We start from the raw sequence: 9,531 nt of genomic DNA on the forward strand, positions 1-9,531 counted from the left end.
TTGACAAACATATACACATACATACCCCCCTTGGCTGACACAGACAGACAGACACCCCCTTCTAGTTGACAAACATATACACATACATACCCCCTTGGCTGACACAGACAGACACACCCCTTTGGTTGAGACATGCATATACACCTTTGACACACATGCATATACACAACTTTGGCTGACACATACACACACTTTTGGCACACACAGACAGACACACACACACCCTTTTGGCTGAAACACACACACACATACTCCTTTGGCTGACACACATGCACACACCCCTTTGGCTGACACACACATGTGCACATACACCTTTGACTGACATACATGCACACAAACTTTGGCCAACACACACACACACACACACACACACACACACTTTGGCAGTTAGGGTTGCTTTTTCACAGGAAAGATGAGAGCAGGAGTTAAGAACTATCAGGGCGGCTGGAGAGATGGCTCAGAGGTTAAGAGCACAGACTGCTCTTCCTGAGGTCCTGAATTCAGTTCTTCTCTTCTGGCCTGCAGCATATATGCAGACAGAACACTGTATACATAATTAATAAGTAAATCTTAAAATAAAAAACTAGAAAGGTAAGACCCCAAGAAAAGGAACCAGTTTCTTTTTTGGCTAAAGACAGAAACATCCTTCGGTTTCTTGGCAGCCTCTTCTTTACCAGAAGCCAGAGAAACCACTGGGACTCTGATCCCTGGTCTGACTCCTAAATGATCTTAGGGTTACCTCTTAAGAGGGTGTGTGTGGGGTGGGGTGGGTGTTAACAATAGCAAGAGGTCCATTAAGTTCTTCAAGTCAAGAGAAGCAGGGCTCTGGTCTGGGAGGAGCCCTGGAAACTGCTAAGACTATCTTATCTGCTGGGTGTGGTGACACAGGCCTTTAATCCCAACATTCTGGAGCCAGGGGCAGGTGGATCTTCAGGAATTCCAGACCAGCCAGGGCTACTTGGTGTCTCAAAAGACTTCATGTGTTGAGGCCAAACTAAAACCCGAGTATGATTATTTGGGGTAGTTGCCCACCTCTGACAAACCGCCCCTCTAATTAGGATGCAATGATACGTGGACCCAAAGCCTTTATCATTAACAATGACTGTATCTGCGATTCATACACAGAACAGCTAGCTCATTCAAGGTGCCGAGAGCTCGTTCTTCAAGGCTGTGATTAGAATAGGAAGGAAATGAATCTAAAACCGGTGCACTTCAAGCCAAAAGAACACTGCCGCCCAGAAATGACTCACTTCTCATGTTTTAGGCACCATATCCCTTTCTTGTTTTGAAAACAGGGAGAGAAAAATGACAGCTATGACACTTTCTGAATAAACGAGTTACAGGCAAGGTGTAATTATGATGTTTGCTCTCCCAGCTGAAGCTAAGAGGGGAGCTGAGTTCCCGGCCATCCTGGGCTACAACAGTGAGTTCCAGGCCAGCCTGGGTTACAATGAGACCCTGTCTCAAAAAACAACAACAACCACCACCACCACCAGATAAGCTTTCATGGTCTCCAAGAAGTTATATCTGTTTCACAAGAGAACTCCCCCTGCATCTTCAAACTCCTGGTCTTTTATTTCTTAACTGCTGGGAACACACACAAACACAAACACAGATACACACATGAACACACACACACACACACACCTACACACTTTCTAAAACCTTTAGGCTTGAGAACAGATAGCAGAACTTCTTTCCTTGACAGGTGCAACTGGGATCTAATTCTTGTTAAAGCCACAAGTCAATTTCGTAATTGCATTAATAAGTGTAACATTAGTTGAGTTGAGAGACGATTCAATAATCCAGGATTTAAAGAAGAAGGAATTACTTTAAATACAAGGCAAGCCTATAGTATAGGTCACGAGTTCCAGGCCAGCCTGGGCTAAAGGGACCCTGCCTCAGAAAATCAAACAACACAGAAATGCTGTGCGGCTCAACGTGGCTGATCTGATAGATACAAAGAGCAGAATGGCAGGCAGCGCCGGTCCCACCCTGCTATGAGGAAGTTTGCAACTGACCCTCGCATTTGAGGCTCCAGTAAAAATGATGTTTACAGCACTGATGATCATGATCTTTTAGCAAATTGATTCAATAATGAGGATTTGAAGAACAAGGCATGCTAGCCAATGGGGAACACTAAGCTATAAAGAATCCGAGAGAGTTGTTTTGCCAAAGATCTTAGTATACACTGACATTTCAAAAAGCTGGAGACAATCCAGACATCAAGCATTACAAAACAGATGATGAAATACTCAACCTTTAAAGCTCTAGGGCAGCAAGTGTATCCGCAAGGCTTGTGAACAGGCAGATCATGGCAGGCGTGGTCACAAGCCTGGGATCCCAGCACCTGGAGGCTGAGGCAAGAGAACTGGGGCTGAAGACAAGACGCTGTCTCAAACAGCCCCAGATTACTCAACTAGGGCCTGGTGTTGCAGGTCTGTGAGACCAGATACTCTGGAGGCTGAGGCAAGAGGACAATTCAAAGCCTTCCTAATGATGTGAATATAGTCTAGCGCCTATTAAGTAAGGCTGGTATCAAATAAAACAGAAAGCAAGAGGCAAACGAGGTGTGACAGGTGTCTGAGGCAGGAGGATTCCTATGAATCTGATTCCAGCCTGGGCTACCAGGTGACTTCCAGGCCAGCCTGTGGTACCACGGGACATCTTCAGCTCATGACCACCTAGCAGTGCAGCACCAGGAGTTCAAGGTCATCCTTGGCCATTCGCAAACAAATCTCAAACCAGAAGCTTCAGGGGCTGAGAAAACCAGTGCCTGTGAATTAGCATACAGTTCAGGAACACAGAAGTAAGATGAGAGACCTAGATATTTAGAATTGGTGGGGCCTGTGAAAGTCATTCAGGACATGTTCCTGTTTTATAGAAGTCTGTCACAGTCAGAAATCCCTGTTGTTTAGCTAATGTGATTCAGTTTTAAGTTCCACCTCGTTAGCTTTGATGTCTTTATGTTGGGATTTCAATGCTACCCCCGGAAAGATAGCACTGAATGATAGATTTTTTTCCTTGAAGGGACTAGTGTGACTCTGATCCACAGCGAGCTAACCCGTGGGCCTCGTTTGGTTTTTATTTTAAAAGGAACTAGCGGGCTGGAGAGGTGGCTCAGCAGTTAAGAGCAATGCTTGCTTTTCCAGAGGTCCTGAGTTCAATTCCCAGCAACCACATGGCTTGCAAGGACACATGCGGGTAGAACACTACACATAATAAATAAATATAAATCTTTAAAAAAGAAAAAAAAACAGTAACTAGCATTAGATAAGAACCCTGAACCTTTGAACCTTCAAGGAAAGAACTCCTACTCCTAACTGCCATTCTGAGCAGTTGGTCAAGAAAGCTATGGCTACACCACGCCCACAGAACCCCATGCTAGGGGAGCGGCCATCTGTTCCATTTGGCCAGCTCGGGCTTTGGATGCTGAGGTATTAGTCCACGTGCTGACAACACCTTGGTTAACCACAAAGCCAACAGAAAGGTTTTGGAGGACATTTGCTTCACCATGAGCCTGGATCCAGCTGAAGAATGGTGACCTTAAGTAACTCACCCAGATCCCCAGTTTCTAATCTGTACAAGGGAAATCATGGCAGTGCGCAGTCGCCTTATGAGAACTGGCAAGTTTCAGAGTAGCGCCTGAGGATCACCTCCTCCTCCCGGCTCGTCTGTACAATAGGCTGGACGCAAACCCGCTTGACAGCTGAGGCTGATCCTGGGCTTCCTCCCTCCACCTCCTGGGTGCTGGGATTGCAGTGTGGCCTACCACACCTGGTTTATGCAGGACTGGGGATCAAACCCAGGCCTCCTATCAACTGAGCCATAACCCCTGCCCTGTCTGAACCTGCTGAACTTCTCTCCCCAATTCATGCTCAGGTTTTACAACTTCTTTGGAATTTAAATCACAAACTAGATGGCACCCCTATCTAGATGGAAGATGAAAGTTGGGTCCCTTAGCCACTGTTTGCTAAGCTGAGGATGGAACTCAAGACCGTGTGCACCTTAGGCAGTGCTGTGTAGACTGTTGCTCTATAGTATATACTGAGCTACATGCCCAGCCCTTGGTCCCAGGCTGGTCTTGAACTTGTTTTTGAGGGGGGGATTACTTTTTCTAGTTCACCTGTTTCCAAATCACTCCTTCATACATTCACTTAGCCAACAACTGTTTATAGAGTCAAGTGTGACGCCATAAACTCTGGGCACACTGTCGTAATATATGGTTGGAAGGATATTCATTCGGCCTAAGCAAACATTACAAGGGACAGGACTTCAAATGCGAGTCAGGGGAAGCCACAATGAGAGACCCAGAAGGTGGACAGGTGTGTCACGGGAGTAAGCGAGCAGAGCTTCCTGGGCAGTAGAGTCAGTGTGTACAAAGGCTCAGAGGCAGGAAGGGCTTACCGCCTTCTCTGAGGAACTGAAGGGAGGCCGCGTGGCTAAAGGATATGCACTTGTTTGAAACAAGGCCAGAGCAGCAGGAAGGGACTCACCGGCCAGGCATGGAAGCCCCTGAATGGTGGTGTGGGACAGGAGACACCCAGGACTGGGTGAGTCCTGCAGCTTTTGGAGAGAGGGGCAAGAATTAGAGAGCAGTCAGGAGGCTGCTGGGGTGGGGGTGGGGGTGTTCCTACCAACAGAGGGGTGGTGATTGAGAGGAGGGGACGGATTGGAGATATGATTTGTTGATTGCACTGCTAGGAACTGGTGACTGGGGTGTGGACAGTCAGTGAAGGGAGGTGACAAGGTCTTTAGCTTCTGGCTATGTCAGCGAAGCAGATAAAAGTACTTTCAGAATCCACCTTTCAAACAGAATAACCCAAATCTCAGAGATTTAGCTTCTCATCTCAGAGGATGGGATCCACCTTGCCTTTAAGTCACCTGGCCCCAGGCCACTGTTCCCGCCCTCTCCCTCAGTCACCGGTGTGGGTCACCTTCCCAGTTATAGTTCCAGGCACAGTATCCCCATTCAAAAATCAAACAACAAAAAATTTGTTTTTGTGAGACAGTCAGTCAGTAGCCCAGGCTGGCCTTGAATTAGTGGTGATCCTCCTGCAGCAGGCTCCAAAATGCTCATTTACCACCTGAGCCTAAAGAAACCTGACTCAATATCCAAAGTTCATTATTTATGAAATAGTCCATCTTTAAATCTCCTAATGCTTTGTACTTCTTATAGCACTTAGGTTTCTGCCTTTTATTGGGGTCAGTGCAGTGATCTCACGCCCATTCCCTATCCTGACAGACCATAATGTCTGAGTGCACGGCTTTATGCCACACACGGCTCTCATTGCTCTTGCAAGAACACTGCTTGTCCATAGCAGGTGTACCTTATTGAATCTATCGAAGAATTCATGGTATAAATCATGTGAGAGAATGATGAGACCCAGGCTGTTGAAGGGGAGTTTCCCAGTAGTGTGTGTCAGCACCAGGGCTCATAGCAACCACACTTAACACGAGTGTCTGCATCAGCGGCCTTCTGGCTGTTCAAAGTACTCCAAGATAGCACTCACATAGCCTTCCTCTTGCCTTATGTACTGAAGATTAAAATTATAAGCTCACCGGTGAGCCAGGCATGATGGCACACACTGTTAATCCTAGCACTCAAGCCAGACGCGAGCAGAACTTGGAGAGTTCGGGTCCTACCTGGTACACAGTGAGTTTCAGAGCTCATAGTAAGACCCTGCTTCAAAAACAAAAATTAAAACGACAACAGTAACAAACCAAGCTGGGTTATGTGGCCTGGTGATACAACGCTTGCTTGTCTTGTGTGAAGCCCTGGGTTTAATTCCCAACACTTCCCACCTTCCTCTCCCAAATTATGTTCTCTGAAGTAGGACTTTTCAGATTGCTCTCTGTACTCACTAACAGGTCACGAGTTCAATGCAGGGGCATAAAGGATATGAAAAATAAGACAGTGAGGGCCAACACCATTTCCCGAAACTTGTTTCCAATACATTTATCCACTATGGAAAGAATTACTTCTCGCCATAGGTGTTTAGTAAGGACACCAGAAAGCCAGCGTTTTACTACTTCAACCCACAGAGCGTGGGTAGAGAATGTGGAAAACTGGGCTGGAGTTGAGTTCCCAGCACCACTGTTTCCTGTTCCTTCTCATTTTAAAAAATGGTTTGTGCTCTTAACCGCTGAGCCATCTCTCCAGCCTCACCACTGAGGCCTTTTAAGACTAGATTTTATTACTTGTCATTCTGAGTGCTTGTGTGTGGGTGTGTGCGGGTGCTGGAAGAGGTCAGAGGTGCCTGATCGCCTAGAGCTGTTACAGACATCTATGAACCCCACAATATGGGTGCTGGGAACTGAACTTGAGTCTTCTGGAAGATGAGCAAGCACTCCCAACCTCTGAGCTACCACCTCTCTAGCCCCAATTTTGTTCGTTTTTATTCTGTTCTTTGAGGCAGAGTCCCATGCAGCCCAGGTTGGACTCAAACTTTCTGTGCAAAAAAAAAAAAAAAGAGTGACCATGAACTCCTGGTGCCCCTGCGGTGGTGGCCCAGCACTCGGGAGGCAGAGGTGGGCGGATCTCTGTGAGTTCAAGACAGTCTGGAGTTCCAGGAAAACTTGGGCTACACACACACACACACACACACACACACACACACACACACACACACACACCTCTCTCCAAAACAACAACAACAAAAAGAAACCAAACAACAAACCAACCAATCAACCAACACACCAAACAAATTACTTCTATATAAGGAAATGCCCAGGCCAACCGTGTCAATTTGTGTTTATATGTATATATTTAGCCTATGCCTAGAAACACCATCATAGATAGACACATAATTGGGCTGGAAATGCAGTGCAGTGGGGCAGTGCTTGCCTAGCATGAGTTAGGCCCTGGATTTAGTCCCCAGTACCACAAAGAAAAAAAAAAAACCAGCCCTGAGTTGGTACAAAAACGAGAAAGCCTACAAGTTATCAAAGGAAACAGGGTGATGGGAAGAGGGGCCCTGGGAACGGTAGAATGGACAGGCAAGGCTGGCAATGTGGCTGCTGTACCAGGCACTTACTACTTTGATTATGTGTCATAATGACAGAAGATGAAAGAAGTGGGGAAGGATATGGAGATGATGTCCTCGTCGGCTTATTTTTGTGACAACAGTACAAAGCAGCGCTGGGCAGTATTTGATGTCAGCACACAGACAGACCCCAAGTCCCAATTCCAACCTTAGTTCCACTTAACAGGCTGACCTGACAGTTTGTTGGTACTTGTCCTAGATGTCCAATACTCTGTTGAGAAAGCAGCGGAGGACCTCCTACCTAATGAATGTAAGCATTCTTAACTGCCAATCTTCACGCCAACAAACTGGGTCAGAAGCAAGGTTCAAAGAGGAACCAGGCTGTGGCACATAAAGCCAGAGATGCGGGGTGCTGATAAATTCGGGTAATGTTTGTGACGCTGAACAACTCAAGGTCCCATCCGTCTCTAAAACCTTAGAATCCTACCAAGAAAGAGGATAACCTGAATCGGGAGAAAGGAAGGCCATCTTGGTCTGAGACGTAATAGGCAAATGACGATGGTATTGGCTGTGGTTGTTTAAATATGAATTAAACCTCCTGCCATTATCTAGATTGGGTTAACACCCTCTGGTGATATTATATGTCAATAGCTCTACTGACTCCTGGACAAATTCCAAATTTCTTTCTGGAATTTAAACCCTTCTGCACCAGCCCAATCTTATCTCCAACTTTTAAAATAGGTTCTCACACGGTGAGCCCAGGCTCAAACTCACAAGTCTCCTGTCTCAGCACCAGAGTGCTGGGATGTTCAGGCAGAAGCCACCACACCCAGGTTACTGCAGACCTCCTACAGTTCAGGTCTGTTAGCCCTCTGCTCTTACCCCAGTTGCCTTTTGCTGAGCACTCCCTTAATTTTCTCTCGAGATAAAGTTGTACAGCCTTCCCCCAAAAGTTCGAACTACTCAAAAAATCCACTGAATCGACTCTGCCATCTCTGATCTTGACTTATGAATTGTTTTATAACTTCTACAGCAATCCTATGCTAGGCACAGCTGTCCTCATTTCATACATAAGAAAACTAGATGCTACCTCTATGCACTAAAAACACTCAAGACTGTGGTTAAAAAAAAGCCTATAAAATAGTTATAACACAGCTGATTGTGACATAAATCCAGACACATCATAGCCTTTGAACCATATGAATAATAGTCACTTGGAACAAGCATGGAGTTTTTAAGGGCATTATAGTTCTGCTTCCCAACCCAGTATATGAACATATTTCAAATGACAGGTGGGTGGCTAAAAGGGAAAAACAGTACCGTATAAGAAAATATTCGAAACAGGGCAGAAAACATGAAAGTACAATATACCTGGAAATATACATAGACTGAGAAGACATAAGTATGGAATACGGGCCTGAGGAAGCCCATAGGGCTAAAATATCCTAAGTTCGAGGGCATATGTCTACTCTCAGAAGAGCGCATGAAGGGGGCTGTTAATAACAGATAAAGCAGTACTCATGGCCAGAGTTGAACTCTGATAGATAGACATAGGTCGCCGCGCCACGGTCCGGCTTATCGATGACAAGGCGGGTGATGACTGAGGGGCCAAAGGACACAACATGGGCCAAAGAGAATGGCAAGTGGTGCGGCGCCCCCAGACTCGAGACAAGACTTGTGTCTTGCCCTCGATAGCTGGCTGGTGTGCTTGAGGACCTACGCCCGCACCCCCAAAGCTCTCCTGAGAGGTCCGGGACAGACAGGCAGGTCCCGTCCCCATTCTGCCTATTTCCCTGGGACTCCGCGAGGGGGCAGAGGCAGACAGGAGGGTCCTTACCCAGGAAGATGGAGATGACGAGCCTCAGCGCCTGTTCCGACGCGCCCAGGGACGTCGCCAACTTGTTAAGGCTCAGATCCTCGACACCCGGCCACAGCCCCCGCATCTGCTCCAGCGCCTCTCCCACGTCCCCGTCCGCTGCAGACGCCATCTTAACTGCGGGCGCCCCCCGGGGACCCCCAGTTCCGCGCCCCGAATGTGGGCAGAACGCGGTGGCTTCACCCCCAATTCCGGCCGGGGGCCCGCCCACGGCGTGCGCATTGGCTGCGGGCCCGCCCAGTGCCTCTAGACCCACCCAATTATTGGTCGAGCCAACCAGGGGCGGGGCCGAGCGCGGCAAGGTAGGAAGAGGGCGGGGCCGAGCGTTTGTAAGGCAAAGGTGACACCCGTGGGGAAGGGAAACGGGCCGGGGCTGCAGGGCGGGGCCTGCGATCGCGACCCCGCTGCTATTGGAGCAGCCGGGAGCGCGAGGCGAGGTGGCTGCACAACTTGGTCCGGACGGCTCGGGGAAGGAGTGGGTCGGCCGGCTGTCCGGCCGGCTCGCTCGCTGCCTTCCCATTGGCTGAGACAGGAGCAGGCGAGAGTCGGGGCGGGGGGGGGGGGGGGTGTATGTGGGGGCGTCACCAGACCGCGAGGTTACTCTCGGTCGCCGGCGCTGGGGTTACTGGGGCATGTAACGGAGAGGCGCGAATGCCCGCCGCCGCCTCG

The 9,531-nt window shown here is 48.2% G+C and overlaps 1 protein-coding gene across 1 annotated transcript in view; it reads right to left on the reverse strand.

The window, feature by feature from the left end:
* Lpcat3 (lysophosphatidylcholine acyltransferase 3) overlaps nt 1–9,073 on the reverse strand; it is a 41,583-nt gene extending 32,510 nt beyond the window's left edge. Inside the window, exon 1 of the mRNA XM_038318910.1 lies at nt 8,824–9,073. Coding sequence (XP_038174838.1) covers nt 8,824–8,974 — 151 coding nt within the window. The 5' untranslated portion in view covers nt 8,975–9,073. The remainder of the gene's footprint in view (nt 1–8,823) is intronic.
* Nucleotides 9,074–9,531: the final 458 nt, after the last annotated feature.

The sequence above is a fragment of the Arvicola amphibius genome, chromosome 2 (assembly GCF_903992535.2).
Source record: "Arvicola amphibius chromosome 2, mArvAmp1.2, whole genome shotgun sequence".
Lineage (NCBI taxonomy): Eukaryota > Metazoa > Chordata > Mammalia > Rodentia > Cricetidae > Arvicola > Arvicola amphibius.